This window comes from Vidua macroura, chromosome Z (assembly GCF_024509145.1).
Source record: "Vidua macroura isolate BioBank_ID:100142 chromosome Z, ASM2450914v1, whole genome shotgun sequence".
In the NCBI taxonomy this organism is placed as follows: Eukaryota; Metazoa; Chordata; class Aves; order Passeriformes; family Viduidae; genus Vidua; species Vidua macroura.
This window is the reverse complement of record NC_071611.1, coordinates 24,794,355-24,813,419: the sequence shown is the minus strand read 5'-3', so window position 1 is coordinate 24,813,419 and position 19,065 is coordinate 24,794,355. Positions and strand designations below refer to the sequence as shown.

Below are 19,065 nucleotides of genomic sequence, written 5' to 3'. Positions count from 1 at the left end.
CAGACTGATGTTTTTTTTATGCACTAATTTGTTTCTTTCATTTGCCTATGAGCATTTAGGTGGGAATTGTCAATTCGTACTGTGCATGGATGAGAAACAGCGAGTGGATTCTTATGTATGTAGCTTGGATCCTGCAGAGACTGTTAATACCTTGTTACACTTTGCTGTCAATAGGACTGCTGTGTATTTTGGGCTGGAGCCACAGATTTATGCCCTGGGATGCATTTGAACTAGTTACCTCCAGGTGAAAATGGGTTCTTATTTTGGCAGTTGTCATAGCCAATAGAAATCCACTGTAGAAAAATCCACTGTTGTGCCAGTGCTGGTACAGTCCATGTTTGGCTTTCTCCAGGCCTGGCAAGACCTTCTGTGACTGTTTGGCAGGCACAGTTATTGCTGCTCCTCTGCTGATGGTCTTGAGCCAGAGCAGATGCCTATTCCATGATTTTCAAATATCTGCTTTGCATTTTTATTTTGTGTTCACAGAAAAGAGAAAACAAGTTAGCACAGTGTCAGCTGTATTAGCATTTTCAGAGAGGAGATAGTCCTGCAGACGTCTGCTCTGTAGCTCTCAATTGTCTGGTTGCACGTATAATCTTGTGTGTACTGACTGGTGATTATAGCTAGAGTGACTTCCTTGTGTTGAGGAAATGCTCTTTTATTTCTGTGTTTCACACGTTGTTTTAGAACTGTTGTTATGCAAAACTATGTTGTGAGGATACTTTTAAAGGCAAAAGAAGTATTTTTTTTATTTAAAGTCAGTTCCATTTTTCTGCTGCACTGATGTGCTATCCCAGATACTCATTTATTGTGTCCATGTAAGACATGATTTATTGTCTTCACTGTAACCTCAGTTTAGAATCCAGGTATGAATGAGTTTAGCAAACTTCACCACTGAAAAATGTATGGGAAAGAGTAAGACTGTAATTTGTGTAACAAAATTATTCTGTTCAAGGAGATAGGAATTGAAAATGTGTTAATTTGGAATTTGCAAATTGCTTGCTGGTAGGAAGATGCCTGCCTAGAAGTAATTTGGATTCCATTTATTAAAAATGAAGTACAAAGGAACCCAGAATCCCAGGGGATGGCAGAATCCAGGTGAGATAGAAAATTTCTTTTTTTGTTAGAAAGATTCACAGTAGCTAAATACCACACTACCTAAATCATCTGCAACACCAGGTGGCAGTGCTGCCCTCACAGATATAAATAATTTCCATTCAAACAAGCTTTGTACGAGTGCAAAGTACAACTTTGTACTTGTTCAGTACAAAGCTGTTGTTCTTTCCAGTTATGTGGAAATAGAGACAAATGTGGAACAAATAAATTTGTGAGACAAAATACTTGCCTCAGCCTTTATATTTTAGTTGAAATAAAAATAAAATAAAATAAGACTTTCTTTATAGCACCAGTTAGCCTGTGAATTAAGGTATTAGCTCTGCCCATCACTCCCAGGACAGGTAAACTTTGCATCTCAGTTTTGTCATCATTTCCCACCACTGGATTAGACCTGTGTCTTGTGTGAACCCCTTCTAAGAATACAAGCAAGTAGAATAAAAGTGACCTTATATGGTGGCCAAATGTGCCCCATATTGATAATATACTGCTTGTTGATGTGGCCACATTCTGTGGACAGGTGCACACTGTGAATCAAAGTGAAACTGTGGATTTCCTAGGCCACGAAACTAGTGTTAGAAGTCATAACCACTGACTTGGAAGGTGAGGGTCAGGATTTTCTGAGCCACCCTGTTGCAGGCAACAAGATATTGAGTTTCTATGAACAAATGAAAATAAAAGTGAACATGATATCTCGTATATCAGTGTATATGATATACACACTGGTATATGAGACCTCTGTGAAGGTCATGGCCCAAAATTAAATGACTTAAGCTTATATTTATGGCTAGTTTTGTTAATTTCTTTAGTTCTTGAATATGCAGTAATTCATTTTTAGAGAAATTAAATTTATGGAGAAATGTATGTATTTTTGGGCAGCATATATGAGAGATTGTATAGACTAGTGTGTTTTTTGATGAGTCAGGCAAGCATTTGCAGTATGTATCTCTTAAAATGTACATAGAATTCTGATTTGGCTATTAAAATATTGGCTTGGTTTATACACTGTGTAAGCACTCAGGTTTTACTGCCAACAATGCTAGGAGACTTGAGCATTCACATGCTTGCATTCTAATACTGCTGTCAGGATACTTTAACTATGAAGAAATTTTAATCTTGATTATTGAATAGCAACTTATGGAGCAAACTTGATTTGAATTATTTCAAATTATGAATTTGAGAAAAAAAAGTCTGGTTTTAGGTGTTCTTCACAGAAAACAAGCTAGGAAATAATTACTCATTACAATTAATTCCTGTAATAATACTACTGCAGAAAGAGCAACTTATCTGAAAACAAAGCTACATTTTCCATTATCATTATTTGTCTGCTATTATTTTAGATTTAATTAGCCCATTTTGTTGTGACTGTTACACTGGAGATGATAGATAAGTGTTTAATATTTATTAAACACTTATATGTATGGAGTTCATAGGTAAGTGCTTTCCTTACTGTAGAACTGATGGAGAGTTTCAGCTTTGTAGACAGCAATAAAGGTCAGTCATTAAAACTCTATGTGTGAGCTCTCTCAGAGGATGCTGTTGTATAACAACCAACAGTGTTGACATCTTGTATTCATGGCATTGTATTCATTTGGTTTATATTCTGCTAAAGTAGTCAATGTTTTCTAGAGCGAGTTCTTCATCTTCATGAGCACCTAGACAGAAGAAATGCCAAGCTCAAGGCTTGAGTGTGGCCCAGAATGGTCATAGGGATCACCTTCTAGTTTTAGGATGGTGATGCATAACAAAAACGGTTCTGGAATAGATCAATGAACTCTGAGTTTCAGATCCACATTGCTGTATCATCAAAGATACCAGATTTTGAAGCACACATTTCTTTCCCTCTGTCTCAAAATGGAGGTTAAGAATGGTGGATGACAGTTGACTTCATTTAGCCAAGGACCTACCCGATGCTTTGATCTGGAAAAGCTGAGTTGGTCACATCATCCCTTCTCTACCTTTGAGTACTACTGGGAGTGCTCCCTGTTCCTTTACCCATGTGCTTCATCGTGACTTTTGTGACTTCTGGAGAGATGGGTAATACAGAGACAAAGGCACTTATAGGCACTTCTTGTAAGGATATTCCCATATAAATTTCTTTGCAATTAAAAAATTGCATTTTTTGTAGTGGCTGTTTTGTATAGCATGGCCTTGATTGCCCACATCATCTTAATGTCTTGTGCTGTCTTTTGTAGAAGCTGGTACTGGCCTTACTAACTTTGCCACAAATTTCCCTTTGCTTTCATAGTCATGAAAAGTTTGCCTTTCCTCAGCCAGAAGATAAATGCTCATTATATGTTTTGAAGAACTCCTCAGGAGGAAAATTGTTATGTAAACAAGGGATACTGCTATGTGGCAGACAGCAGCATTGTACAGACTAGGAGTCAACTGTTTCATTCCAAGTCAGGGCTCTATCATTTTACTGAAAACTTCATCCATGTGCTGTAATTTGACAGGTTACCTAAAAGGTCAGAGCATCAATGAATGTCATTTGTTCTGTTAAAATTGTACCCTTCAGTGTTCACTGTGGTACAGGTGTTTTTAAAGTAATAAATAGTGATATCACTTGCTTTGTGGACAGCATGCCTCAGAGACGGAGCATGTTACTGATGCAGTGCTGTTTCCTGCCCCAGACAACTTTGCAAGAGTAGAAGGGTTAGTCTGTTCTAATGTAGTGCTGCAATTTTTAGCTTACATTTCACTGAGAGGTGTGGAGGCAGGTTCACCTTTTTGGAAAATTAATAGTAAAACAAGCAAACTCATCATCTGGCCAAGGATGGCCAGCGGGCCTTACTGGGAGGTGTCAAAAGAGTGACTCACTGAGTAACAGTTGCAAAGGGGGAGCAAGTGCCAAATGTTGCAGAGGGAATGTGTTAGATTTCTTGTCCTCAAGATGGAGAATAGCAAGAAAGAATATGATTGAAGTCTGTAAAGCTTATAGATTTGATATCATTAGTTCATGGTCAAACAGATGACATTAAGCATATGTTGAGGAGGTTACTCTTTCTGAATTTTTATTTTCCAGGAACAGTACAAAGCTAAAACTCCAAATTAAATTAATTTAACTTCCAGTTAATTCATTAAATGCAATGGCTGGCTACCTGTTCGACAGTCAGAAATTTAAGTTCCTGCATGGTCAGATTAATATTGTTATACAACTGCTGAAGCAGAATGCTATAAAACTACTTAGTTACTGGTGCAGTGCCCCATTTGATTAATGGGATTTCTTTGATTGCTGTTTGTGACTGTAAAGTTTATCAGTATGGTACTTCATATTTCTGTGCCTCATTGTTTTACCGTAAAATAAAAATCCATGCCTAAAGCACTGTCCAGCATATGATAGGCTTGCAAGCAAGTGGGAATTTTAAGGACATTTGCTAATTTTTTGTTTTAGGTGACTTATATTAGTTTTACTAATTTCATCCAGTGCTTTATTGAGTAGTTTTTTCTACCCTTTTTTTTCTAGTAAGTTAGGTTCATCATGTTGAGAATTTTCTCATGCATATTTTTTTTAAAGTGTTCAACAATATTTGAAAGTACTGTTTTCGTACAATTTTAAAATGAAATGTTAAGAACCCCGAATTTGATTTCATGGACATAGGCTCTAGTCTAAGTTATATGATGCAGTTTTTCATGTTATGCCACTTGATTAAACACATTCTTTTTCTGCTTTCTCCAGCTGACTTAGCCCACTTAATGGACAGAACCTATGAAAGAAAACTGCCTGTCAGCTCTTTGACAGTAGCCCGGGTAAGGAAAAAAATCCCAATCATAAACTCATAGAAGTGACTGTGGAAAACTTGTGTAGTGAAGTGAGCTGAAAGGTGATAAATGATACCACCTCTGTTAGGAGTTCTGGGATCATAAATGTATTGTTATACTATTAAATTGCTGTATAAAGCTGTTTTATTGATACTTTGTACCCATTAGTTAGTACCCAGACCATAGGGTCTTCAAAACAGTTATTTTTTTTTCAGTAAAATTGGGCCTTACTGTTATTGGGTTGTATATTTCCCTAATATGTGTTTCGTGCCTTCCTATGGTTTCTTTATGAGAGCTTAAAACCTCCTCAGGCACTGCATAAGAGCCCAGGCTGCTAAGGGAATGCATTGAATTAGTTCACTGCACTGTCTGTCTTCTTCCAGTTCCAGGCTTCTTTCAGAGTGAGGCAGAGGTGGACATATTTTGCTTTTATAGCTTTCTTTCACTGCAGCAGACTGAGACAGAACAGATGCTGACATGGGTTAAGCAAAGCTGTTATTTTTACTGGGAAGAGTAACCAGTTCCATCCTCTGGATGAGATAATCTGGAAAAGGGGAGGAAAAGCAGAGATGTTTTTAAATTCCTTGTGTAAATGAGTGTTTGTAATGAAGAAGGAGAATAAATAAGTAATTTGTTTAAAAAACAAAACAACAAACTAATTTCAGTCTTCAAAATGATCCAGAGAAGCTGAGTTGTCTCAGTAATACCACTAATTAGGATAATTTGCACCACTAACTGAGGAGTCACAGAACACTTTGTTCAGTTACAAGAGCAAGCATTTACACAGATCAAGCATTCTTGACCATTGCTTCTGAGACAGTGTCCATGAGAGAAATGGGTGTTTCTCTCCTTTTTGTGAATCAGATTTATTCCTTTCCTGCTTTGGGCTGACCTCCCTAGAGAAATGGCATTTTCAGATTGTCAAGCAGCCCCACTTTCCAATGCCTGGAGCTAACATCAGATTCTTATTTTCTGGTATGTAGGTAAAGCACACAGGCATGCTATTGCCATGCTCAGAAGATGAGATCTCTATGTATACAGCATGCAAAGAGAATGAAGGAATAGGAGACCAAATACCACTCAGCTGAATTATTGTTTTTAGATTAGGCTTAGGGTAAAGAGAAGTACTGGCCTTGAGAACATGTTTGTTTATTCTGAACTAAAGGTATTATATTAGAAAGATGCCGTAGTGTTCCAGCACCTTTATGCTTATGTTAGTAAAGTGTACAGGAAAACAGATTCACTGTTACCGTAAGACAAAGTCTGAAAACTTGGCTTGTATCTAAATAATTGATAACACTGGGAGTTCTGTAAGAAGACAGGATTGTAAATGAGAGGACAATTGTGCTGTACAGCATGGGAGAGTGATTTTTTTCTTACCATTGTTTATAAGGATAGTGAAATACAAAATTTTGCTGTCCCTGTGCTTCAGAATATATACTATGAAGAGGCACAACAGGCAAAATATAGGGAAAGTAATATTTTTTGGAAAAAGCAATGAGGCATGTCAAAACTGTCTCAAAATTGGGGCAAGAAATTTAAGGAACTGAAAATATTCTTAAAATAAAGGGTATGATTGAAGAGGAAAAGATTTAAAGGAACAGCAGAAATACAGGATACAGAGCTATAGGTGTTTAATCTTCAGATGGCTTTCAAGATGCATAAAGTTTCTCAGAATTAAGGAAGGGAGTTGTCTCAGTTTAAAAAGATTTGAGTCTTAGCAGTCTAGAAGAAACCAGAATTAGGAGCAAGCAGAGATACGAAGAATTCCAGTACTCTCAAGACAGTTAAATGTGTCAGACCAATGCATTTTGTTATTTATTTTCTTCTAATATGCTTCATGTAAGTGCTCCCTTTTTAAGCTTTTATTTCTTATTTTTTAATCAGTTTGTTGACAACATTTCTTCACGAGAAGAAGTGGATCAAGCTGAATACTACCTTTACAAGTAAGCATATTTTCCCCTCAACACAAACTTTGAGTCACATGAGTAAATACCATGAGGTCTTGTCCTTTGAAGACTGACCCTTTCCAGCTTCTTGGCTTTGATTTCTCTCTTGCGAAGTATGCGCATCTACTTGTCTTACCACTTATCTTACAGCCAAGGGCTTTCTTGCCAACTTCTCCATGGTTATGGCTGCCCTTCTCTGGACCTCTGGCATTGTCTCTTGTCATGCACGTTAATCTGAGATACTGAGCTAGCAGCTAATGCAACATGCAGCTTTGATTTATGTTAGAGATGCTGAAAATATAAGTAGTCAGGTTTGTTCCACAGTTTTTCCTTCTAATACTTCTTTTGTTCTCTGAATCATTATTTATCTGAATTGGCTACATGATATTTGGATGTCTAAGTGTAGGACTCAAGGAAGCTTGTTTCCTGAGAACAAGGAAGAATGAAAATGGACATCCTGTGATAATGATCAAGTCAAGGGTGAATGAAATATCCTCTTAGTACTTGCATGTTTCCCAGATAAGCTGTGTAGTTCACTTTATGCATGGGTTGTTGTGGTTTTTGGCAACTATTTTTGTGTTGATTGAAGTGTACAGGTTTTCGGTAGTGTCAGGTTGAATGCTTGCTTGCTTCAAGTCAATACCTCTCAGTATTGACTTTAAGAGGGTAGCAATTATTGCTGTTCACTAGAATAAATTAGTTATTTTAAGACAGTTGCACACACATTTTGAGAACTAAGTTTTGTGATGGAGAAAGTAACACATCCTGTCAAAGCACATGAGAGAGCATCCTTACAAATAATGTCAGGTTGTTATTTATAAATAATAATGATTGGGTTTCTTTAGTTAACGTATTTTCTGGATAGATGGTTTAAGTGTATGTACAGTTTTAAGTACGTGACTGCATTAGACTTCAGATGTCCCTGGTTCTGTGTTACTACTGGGACAGTATCTGAACCTCAGAACTTCAAGATGGAAACAATAGAAATGGGTTAATACTAGCAATATCCTGTGGTTTGAAAATAAAAGTAGGAAGAAGAATCACTCACAGAGGGCAGGTTAGTGGCTTTTTCACTCCTTTTGATCAAGATTTCATTAGTCTTATCAGAATCTGTGGTCAGAAATCAGTTTTCCATCTTGCAGCAGCAGAGATGAAAACAGAAGAAGGTAAAGCTAGTTTAATGCAAGCCCTCTAGTACCTTTTAGTAACATTCTTGAATGCGTTATATTATGCCACATGTCCTTACTTCCTCTCTGATGGAGTCGGGCCCTCTAGGGTCAGGGATTTCAAGAGACCTTTGACTTCCCTGACATACAAAGGAAGGTGGGGTAGTTTTAATTGCTAAGTCTCAAAATGGTACAGATAAAATCCAGATGGTGAGGTATCTGTAAAGTATCTTACAGATTCTTTCTTCTTGAAAAAAGAAGTTCAGAAAGAGACAACAACTTAGAAGCATAAAAAGACAAAAACTTAGAAGCATAAAAATGATCCATAGTAAGACGGAGAGAATATTATGGGAATCTGTAACAAGTAAATATACGTACTAGTCTTAATACGTGCTTGGTTAGTAACCTCAGGTAATAACACAGGATTTCTATCCTTAAGAACACATTCTGGTAGAGAGAGTTACGGTTCAAAAGCAATCATGGTTATTTACAATTTTCCTAAGATAAAATTCCACTATGGCTGGTGAGAGTATAGCTGTGTGCATATCAAATATAATCATTTGCCATTGATACTGATTTTAGTTGTCCATGTGGAGAGAATAAAAAAGTATTGATGTCTCACATGGCTTGTCAGACATGCTCTGGCTGAAATTTTTCTTCTTTGTGCCCCTGTAATGCTGCTTTGTTTTGATGTTGCAAAATGCTGTGATATTAGCATGAATTTTCTAGGAGACATCATTCCAAACTATTCTCAAAATGGATGTGTATTCAGATAGTGAAACAGCATAGAGAGGTCTGTAATTCATGTAAAATCCTAATTATAACAGCATTTTCTCTGTCAAGTGAAAATAAGCATTCTAGCTTCAGGGTGTAGGAGAGATGGTTATTTGCAAGACCCTTTAGTTGTTCTTTACAGTTTCCACTTAGGCTGGAGGTAAAATGAAAGACATTTTTATAAAGATAGGTCTTTGCAGATGTGAGGATGTTTAACACAGAAACATGTCCCATGTAAATAGCCACAACATGAAACATAAATGAGGGGTGTAGCGAGGGAAAGTTAAGAAGCAGAGAAGCTTTGACAGGAGATCTCTCTTTTTCTGCCTTAATAAGAAAGTTCCAATTTTTCTTTTATTTAAGGAGAGGAAACTTCTGAACAGGAGAAAAGCAGTATCAGAGAAAAATTGGTTTTATGACTGTTTTTTACGTTTTATGTCTTCTGAGGTATACAAGTCTATTGCAGACAAGTTGACTGTATGTGCATTTGACTGAACATAATTAATCAGAATGCTCCCAAAGTCCTGTGGTTTTCTCCTTAGCTGCTTGTAGAGTATAAAGAAGGAAATTTGATATCTCTCCCCAGTGTTTGGAGCCTCTGGGTACCTGAGGGGAAAGATAATCAGTTCCAAAGCCCCTACAAGGTTGGAACATGTTCCTGTTACAAAAGGCAAACTGCCTGTGGGAAGAATCGGGGGGAAGTATTGACATCTCTATGCTTGCAGTGTGGGATTTTCCTGGAGATGGGAGTGACAGATTTTGTAATTGTTAGCTTTGTAGACTGGAGACTTTCCATCTATAATGTGAGGCAGAATGTAGTTTCAAAAAGTAGTATTCTGGATTATTAGGATCCCAAAATAAAATATATGTGTTATATTTAGACCTATTCCAATTTTCTATCCTTTTAAAGTAGTGGATCTCCAGCCATACTGTCTCCACAGAGGATCTTGAGCTCTCAAGAATAGCTGTGTGGAAACTGCTATTGTGGAACATGTCAGTAAGATGGTAAAGGCCAGTTTGAGGCATGATGTCATCTGCTTTCAGTGCTCCTCTTTTTGTTCTCTTTTGAATATCTCCCCACTTCTGTTAACTGTCAGACTTAAAAAAAAATCCTTTCATCTCCCAGGATCCCAGTAAAAATTCTCATCAAAATGCAGAGCACTTTCAGCCAGATCAGAAATCTGCTGTTCGCTGTACTTTGTCCTGTCTCACTGAGATGTCACTATTTCACACATCAGGGTGTTTTTCTTATGATTGAAACATTAGCATAATGAAGAGAGGTTTTGTGATGAGGTAGCTGCTGATTTTGTATGTAGGTTTTATGCCAACAAAGATTTTTCAATGGGTGTGAAAAGAATGGGTGAAGTTTTTCTTATGTTGGGACTCCTCAAGAGAATTTTTAATTGCATTAAACCCATGACTCACCCTGTAGAAAAAAAGTATACACAGTGTCCGGAGAATGTTTTTGTATGTGCATGTACTCTACAAATTCTTGCACAATCTGCCTAGATCTTTTTATTACTTTTCTGTTATTGGTAATTTTTTTTTAAACACAGCAGTTTCTGCAGACTTCAGGATTTATTATCTGGGGTCCATACCTGATTATAATCACAAAATGGGGCAATAGCAAATGATTAGAAGTTATTCTTAGATGTACTGTCTTTAATAGAATCATAAAATTGTTTAGGTTGGGTGGTAGTAAGTTACAGTTTTGAGGCCTGATTTCAGCCTTTAAATAATTTTAGGGCTCTGATCTCTGTCCATATGAAATTGTGCTTTTTCCTAATAATACCTGTGTGTCACTGCTCAGGGCAACATTACATGCAAAGTAAGTTTCACCTGCACTCTCTATATTTGCATGTCTGTTCTGTGGGTGCAGAAGTTGCACTTCTACTTTCATGCCAGTCAAGCAGCTTAGTGTCTGAAAATATTGTTACTCTAAAGTATTGTTTATAATAAATTTTCACAATGTACCAAAAAAATGTATTTCTGAATAATATTTGCGTGGCATTAATTCTTACTAGTATGGTATTTTGTTTCTGTATAGAAAGCTACAGTACATAATGAATATCATTACCTGTTCCAGCACAGATAGAAGAGATGTAGACACAGTCCTATAACATACTTAATTCTTTCTTTGAGATGTTTTCATTCTCTTAAGGCTGTAGGTGAAATAACTGATCAAATCTTGGTTTTCAATGCCTCCAGAGAAGTATATGGGTTAAAAAAAAAGGTATAAAAATAAATGAGTCAGAAATAGCTGCCTGCTATTCAAGTTATGCAGCAGTTATATTCTGAAATTATATTGAGAAGTAGTGAAAGCATCTGAAGAGAAAAATGCAATTTGTTGGCAGAATAGTATGTTTTACCAGTTTGCCTAGGCTGAGTGCTCTAAAATAAGTTAATTTGCAAAAGATTTGGGCAGCTTTTCAGAAGTTAGGGAGGCACAAGGAAGGGAAACACCAGAGAGATGTACCTCATTAGAATATTTAATTATTTTCATGTGAATGACAGAAATACCAGTGTTTAGTGCTGTTCTACTGTGGTTGCCAGTGTGTGATGCTGCTTTATGTGAAGAAATATTGGTTGCTGTCCAAGCCAGTGCTGTCAGGTGTAGGTGTTCTGGCTGCAGGGACTACACTGTGCTTCTGGCTCATTCACTCATTTCTGCACAGAGGGGCACACGTTCTTACTCTGCCTCTCATCTTCCACAGTTTCTCTGCTGTCTTTGTCTCTCCGTGGTTTGCCACACTCTGAACTGTTGGAATCTTTGGAAAAAAACATTAGTTACTACTAATGGTTTCAGAACCCAGAGCCGAATTTCAGCAAGTCTTATCCTGTAACAGCATCAGATTTCAGTGTGCTCAGTGTAACAATCTTCTAAGTGCAGGAGAACCATCATTAAAGATAAAACATTGAAGAGCATTCAGAAGGATCTTTTCCTGTAACACATGCCCTTTCAGTCGTCTGCTTTTCATAGTTCATGTGTCCTTATGTATGTATAGTTTTCTTTAAATGTGGCAGAAACTGGTCAAGAATTTTCTAGGTACTGCATATAAAAGCACAAAAAGTTGGAAGGCTTTTCATCAGCACTGATTTTTTTGTTGTGTGTTGCCAGTGCTAGAAGGATAAGCATCTGGATTTTGAAAGCTTTATATTTAAAACACGAGAAGAAGAAGAATTCTTCTACAAACAGAACGCACTATCAGTGTTTGAGGTAATCTCTCCTTCTCCTCATCCACAATATTTCTGGAGTCAATAGAAAGATGAAGCCAGTCAGATTCAGAAATTGACAGAAATTACTTGGTCCACACTCCATGTGGATACATTTTTCATTTAGTATTGGAAGACAGTCTTTCATTACAATTATTGAAAGAAAAGAGCATAGCAGAATTTCTGTATCTTTTACCCATCATCTTTCTTGCCAACAGCTCAAAGTTTTTTGTCTAGTAGATTCTATGGGAAGTAGTCTAAAGTACAATGTGACCAGATCTCAACTGTTGCACTCATATATTGAAGGAGAAAGGGCAATTTTGTCTCAGAGTTTGACCCATCCTCCTCCATAAAGGTCAATTTTGCTATGTCCAGTGGCATTCCAGAAGTTGTTTAGTAAACCCCTGGATCAGCAAAAAGCCTGTCTTGAGGCAGATCTTGCATTATGTTTTAGAAATACTGAAAGTCCTGACAGAGGTTAAATGCAGCCAAGAATTTAGAGAGTGAGCCATTCATGTAAATACAAATGGCCAGGACAGACTAAAACCTTTTATAAGATTCAGAATTTAAAACAAGTACAAGCAAAGATCTGTTCCTTTGCTAGCTTTAGTTAATGACTAATATGACTAATAATTATGAAGATACACTAGAGAATTAACGCTATCTGGCTTCCCCTGCAAGGAATTCCTGGTTCCACTACAGCCCCTGAGCAGCAACAACAGTCAAAGTCTCCAATCCCATGCAAACAGAAAAAAAAAAAAAAAAAAGTTAATGGTTTTATTGAGTTCCTTGTTCTTTAGCTTTCTTAAATAGTGTTAAAGGGTACAGCAGTCTTTTCTCTTTCAGTTATGTTGAAAGTGGCAGCTACCAGCATAAACCCATGAATTTTTATTAGTCTTACAACCATTACCAGAGCTGTCATGGTCCCTTCCTTAGGAACTGTTAACTTTGTGTTTATTGTATCTATCAACCTAAATCATTCTTCTTTGTGGTGCAAGTAAATATTTCCTTTTTGGATCAAAATAAATACGGTAGAAAAAATAACTACGAACTACTTGCTACTATCAACTTGTTACGGAATGATCTTGACATGCTGTAGACCAGAGCTGTCTTATTTCAGGTAAGTTGATTAGAATTAGAATTATTTGAATTGTTGACTTCGTTTTAGTTTAAATCAGTGAGCAAGTAACCTTAATTCAAATAAAATATTTTAGTAATGTTTCATGTTTATAATTTAAACTATCTTTAAAAGAAAACCTTATTGCTGTTTTCTGGCAGCAGGAAGGAAATTCTTCAAACCAGTTTAATTTCTTTGGAAGGATAGTACTCAATTTAGAATCATCATCTTACTGAGCAAAGAGACAGTCTTGTGCAGATACTTCCATGGTTTACAAGCATTTCTTTACAGCTTTGTTTTTTATATTTGATTTTCTTTTTTAAAAAAAGAAGTAAATGTTTACCAGAATGCTGTTTTTCCTGATGCGGACAGCTGCCTTTGAGAAAAAACCTTAAATGAAAGTATTACTTTTCTGCAAATGTTCCTATTTTAATGAATAAAAATGAATTACATTAAATGCAACATGGAAAGCATTTAGAATATGTTTTCTATTTAAAATGTACCAATTTAGAAAAACTTATTTTTATTTGGTGAAATAAGATCCTCAGTATGTCAGGACTTTTGCATTTGTAGGTGCTAGTTTTTATTCCTGTTTCAACTTAGATGTGGTAAGCATGCATTCCTGCTATTTTGAGTCACATTACTAATTTTTGAGCTAAACTAAACATAACATAGAAGAGTAGGGAGTATGTTATGTCTGCAGCTGTAGAAGGGGCAATGCTTATTAAAAATTCTGTTTTCGTTTGCTTAACTAGTAACCTTCTCTAGTTCATGTTACACTGCTTGTAAAGCTGGCTGTACAATATATGTTTCTTGGGGAAACAAGTACCTTTAATGCAGATTTTTATTTTAGGGCATGTGAGCTGGTTTTTTTTTTTTTTAATAGGAATTCTATTGATTTTTTGTTTAGCTTTAATTTACAGAATTGTAATGCTGAGTAGCACTGGGTTGTGGGGTAGCCATTCAAATGAAAATATCAGGCCATTTTATCGTCATCTATTCTTACACAGCACATACGAAATAATAAAATAGACTAAAAGTGGGAGAGTGTTTATCCTATGCTTTAGGAAAGTCAGGTTTTTGTGCTACTGCAACCAGTATACTCAAAATGCTGAACAGTTTAAATGTCATAAACAGAAGGCCAAGTACAAAGTCAAAATGCTTCTGGGCAGAAAATGTCTTAGGAATGTCAGTGATCCAGATTCTTCTACTGTAATCAGTAGTAAAAGAAAGAATAAAGGTAGTTTTTGAGATAAGTTGAGATGTTTTGTTGCCATTGAAGGTGGTTTTCCAAAGGTTGAATCAGGGTGTTCCTGGCTTAAATGGACTCTGCGAGCAGCTGTGGATGAGCTTGTGATGAGAACAATCATTTTATTGAAAATTTATTGTTAAGAACAGGATGAGTATTTAGAGCCTGTACTGTGTTAATTTTATTATGAAAAAAAAAAAAAAAATAGGAGCTGGAGAGTGAAGATATGCAGTAAATAGTGTTGGCTTTCAAATGTCCTCAGTCTGGGAAATAGGAGTTGTGTAACTTGTCACAGCTGTTGTGTTGAAGATACATTTTGGGTTAAACATACATGTTGTAAAGTTTACCCACTTACCAGGATTTACTTTGTATTTTTCTTATAATTGTTTTCTCTGACTTGTGACTAAAGGAAGTTTTATAAGAAAGCGGGACCGGACATCCACTAAGAATGTGAAATGTTTTTAAATACTCCAGGGCAAATCACATGGTAGTTTAACATGGAAAGGGATGTCTGTCTGTTTTTTTTTTTTCTTCACAATGTTTGAGGAAACATTTTTTCAGGAGACTAATGTGAGTGCTAGTAAGACCTATACAAGTAGTTTCATTTTTGGTTTTCTACCATGGTAGCAGTATATGCTCTTGCAGTTTGCATGGAAGCAGGCTTGGGACCAAAGCATCTCTAGCATTCCACTGCCTGAGAATTCCTATTCTGCACCACACTTGTTAAGAAAACTGCCAGTATATTTGAATGATGGCAAGTCATGCACTAGTTTGTAGGGTAGACTGATGGAGAGAAGGACAAAGGTATTAAAATATTTTTTTTCCTGTCACACCTCAGCCAACGTATGAAATACAAGGCTTATGCAGTATTTCAGTGAGGACATCCCTTTATATTATTATATATAATGAAAAGTCCATATCATTTTAAGTCATTGTTACATAAAATCTTGGTTTATTTCACAGGCTTTTAAGATAACTATGATCTGATCAAGCACATAAAAAGGGGCTACACCATCTAATTGGACATCATAGTCAAGAAAAGTGTTCTGTGCTTGCTTGGTAACAGTAAAGATGTTCAGCTCAGTAATATGATACAGTAGAGTAGATCCAGTATAATCTATTGTGCTCAGACTATCTGTGGTTTTGATGCACATTGCTGCATAGTATATAGTAACAGATTGCAGGTGTGATACAAGTTCGAGAAGGTGAAGCCCTTTGGAAACTGAAAGAACATTTAAGATGACCTTGTTAAGAGTTGGAGTAATCACCACAGTTACAGATCTGATCTACTTTGTTCTGTTATACTCCATTTTAGACATAATGGTTTTATAACCAAACAAAAATTACTATGATGGGGAGGAGGTAGATTGACATTAGCATGCATCTTTCTTTAGCTTGTAAATGATTGGGCATGTTAATTTTCAAGTAGCTGCCTTTTTATTAAAAAAAAATATGTTTATGCTTTTGTAGGACTGAAAGTGTTACGTCAACACTTAGTTATCAAGACGTTTAGAAAATTAAGAGATTATATCCAACAGACTGTAAATTTTTTTGGCCCCAGTTAAAGAAACTTGAAAAGTCAATTATGTTACTCTATTCTAATGGTTCCATTTTTTCTAAATAATTCCATCTTCAGAAATATTCAGAAAGATTAGAGTGCAGAACAAAAATGAATATAAGTAGGTACATTTATTCAGCTTGTCTATCTGCTTATTTCTGGATATGCATTTGTGCCTGTGAAAAAGTGTTCTCCCTAAGGGCAGAAGCTTGATTGCAGACAGATCCACAAAACAATTCTTTGCTGTAATTGAATAGAGGAGTATTGAATCAGTAGATAAGCAAAGGTCATGGTTATTACTCTTACTGTTTACAGAAAAGTTAAGGTGCAAATTTCTGAATATGAGATGTTCAGTAGCAAATGAAAAAAAAAAAAACAAACCCAAACAGTCATTCAGGGTACTTACTTTTTTGTTGGTTGCTTGGTCAACTGTTTGCTTGGTTGGTTGGGGTTTTTTTTGTTGTTTAAATGCTGCTTTAATAGTGAGCATTTTGAAGCTGCATGCTCCAAATAACCTATCTGTGTTGTCTGCTGGAATGAGTCCAATTGCATTTTCTGTCCTTCTCTGTACCAAGCACTCCGCTGAGCTAGCTAACTGCAACTGTTCCTTCTGCCATAGTTCCTGTTACCTCTTCCTGAGATTTACTTGATAAATCCTTGATTCCTAACTAGGTTGACTAATCCCTGAATAATCCGTAACTTACCTTTCTTTTGTTTTTTTTTGTGGAGGGCATTGTGGGGTGGAAGAGCAGTATGGGTTTGGAAAAAGCTTAAATAGAAGTCCGAGCCTTTCTTGTCAGCTGATGTTATCCCCTTACCTGTTTCCTAAAATCCTTATGTGTCCCTGTCCCTGAAGGAATGTCCCCATGCTTTTCAGTTGCTTCTCTGTCTCCCCTTTGCTACATCAGTTTGAAAGCCTGAGGGACTCAATTAAATGTGGAGTTGGTTGTTTTAGAAATAGCACTGTGGCTGCTTTCATCAGTTGGTTTCTATCTTCACCACTGATGCATCTCTGTGGGATGCTGGACTGCACATCCTTTTGAAAGGTACTGGGGTTGTCCTTGCCTCCCGGCTTTCATCTAATAAATGAGCTTGTGCATGTGTGGTGTGCTAGGTCCTCAGCTGATCGAGGCAGGTCCCTGATAGCTTGGAGGAACTATGTGTTTTCTCTTTGGACCAGATGAGGATTAGACCCAGGATCTAGTTTAGGGAGCATTTAAGCAGCAACAAAGAATGCTTTCTTGGATTTATTGTTAAAATTGGAAAGGGATATACAAGAGAGCAACTGATAGAAATGCCTGTTTGCTCAGCTGTGAATGTGGACCCAGTAATAATTCCTTTCTTATGCTGAAAAGTGAACAGGGATTTTGGTTATTTCCCCCCCACCCCACTCCTTCAGTCTAGAACTTGTCAGGCTGAAAGCACACAAATTTTGGCATCTGGATTTACAAACTGATTTTCACCTGTGTGAGTAATACCTGTTGTTTAAGAATTGTTGTAGATATAAAGCTGCCTTTAATCTCCAAAGTCAACTTTATGATGGTCCTGTTAACGTTGATATTTATTCTTCTCTCTCCTTTGTAACTACTGCTTTCATTTAGAAAAGGGGGAAAATACAACTTTCTTCAAAGTTCCACTAAGAACTGAGCAGAGCTGGACTAAATCCAGCTACAAGCTAAGTAGATGGCGTCTGGCAGCAGACAGCTGGGTGTAAAATGGACACCATCTCCTTCCCCCTTCTTTACACAGTCTGGCTGCTGGTGTGTCTGGTGGTGAACAAGGTGTAACGGCTACTGTGAGAGCATGACAGCAGAACATGTGCAGCAGGAGTGTTACAGTCCACTTTACCAGAAAAAAAGATGTTTTTGTCTTCATTGAAGTTACTGTCCTGCAGTGATTACTTCATTTTGCAGTTTTCCTTAACTGGTGCTGTAAATGTTAGTTTGGAACCTGAATACAAGGTCTAAGTAGGCCACTTAAAGGGCAAAGTAGCAAGTCATTCTGGCCTTGCATTGTGGGCCAGTCATTAGCAGAACCAAAAGCATTAGTGAGTTATCATGGAATATACTAAGTTGGAAAGGACCAATCAGGCTCATTGAGCCCAACTCCTGGCTCTGTACAGAACACCCCAAGAATCACACCGTGTGCCTGAGAGCATTGTCCAAATGCTTACTGGACTCTTGCAGGCTTGGTGCTGACACCACTATATTTATAACTAGCAGTCTTGGATGTGTTCCTGTCTCAAAAGGGGAGAAACTACAAAATACCTTTTTGCATTATGAAATCCTCTGCCTGTTTTGGGTAGCATGACCTCATTTTACTGTGCAGCTTGCAGCTACCTACGCAAGGGAGCGTTTGTCCTACAGTACGTGCAGTACTTAAAGAGAGGTATCTGCTGTCTAAGTAACAGATCTGATGGCACAGTCTTTTCCTGAAAAGAGTAAAACAGTCATGTAGCTGGTAAGAGCCCACAAATTTCAAACTGCCTTACAAAATGCTTGAGTCCAGTTTGCCATGTTTATCTCTGATGTACTTGCTATTCCTTGGGATTGACATATGCAGTGGGGCAAAGGACATTTTGGTCTCACTGGTCTCAGAAGTTAGATATCCTAAGAGGTATGCTAACTAGATGCCTCAGAGGTACTGTGATTGGGTACTGTGGTTAGAGAAGAGTTAAAAATGTGTAAAGGATTTGAGCATTTCTTGTTACTCACTGCTAAAAGTATTTTTATTAGGGAAATGCAAGGTTGGAAGAAAAAAGAAATACCACTAAGTGTTGCTCATTGAGACATGATGAAAAGTAAACAGAATAATGATGAACTGTGTGGCAGCCATGGCCTATTCACCAGTGGTCGACCTTTTGGAAATGATTGCCATTTTGACAGTGGCTGTGGCTGAAACTGCAGGTATCACGGGTTTTCTCCTCTTTTTAGGTATTTACATTTAATATTAAAGCCTTCTTGTCTGCCTCCCCTTCACTCATGGAGTGCAGAAGGAGAGCAAATACACAAGGACATCAGACAATAGCAGTGAAAAATGTAAATGTATTAGGTCAAAATTAGGCTAACTTGAGTTGTGCGCCTGTGGCAGCAAGTCTGAAAAGGTAAAACCTGAACGGTGCAAATCCAGTTTGTGAAGTGTTTGGTAGCAAATGCAAGGTTTGG

General features: G+C 37.1%; 1 protein-coding gene across 3 annotated transcripts in view; it reads left to right on the top strand.

The window, feature by feature from the left end:
* The window catches only part of MRPS27 (mitochondrial ribosomal protein S27), a 43,658-nt gene that overhangs the window by 2,915 nt on the left and 21,678 nt on the right, over nucleotides 1-19,065 (top strand). For all 3 annotated transcript variants that reach the window (XR_008441235.1, XM_054003109.1, XM_054003108.1), the window contains 2 exons: nucleotides 4,793-4,863; nucleotides 6,763-6,821. Coding sequence is in view for 2 of the 3 variants with exons in the window: in XM_054003109.1 (XP_053859084.1) it covers nucleotides 4,793-4,863; nucleotides 6,763-6,821 (130 nt within the window). In the remaining variant the exon portion in view is untranslated. The remainder of the gene's footprint in view (nucleotides 1-4,792; nucleotides 4,864-6,762; nucleotides 6,822-19,065) is intronic.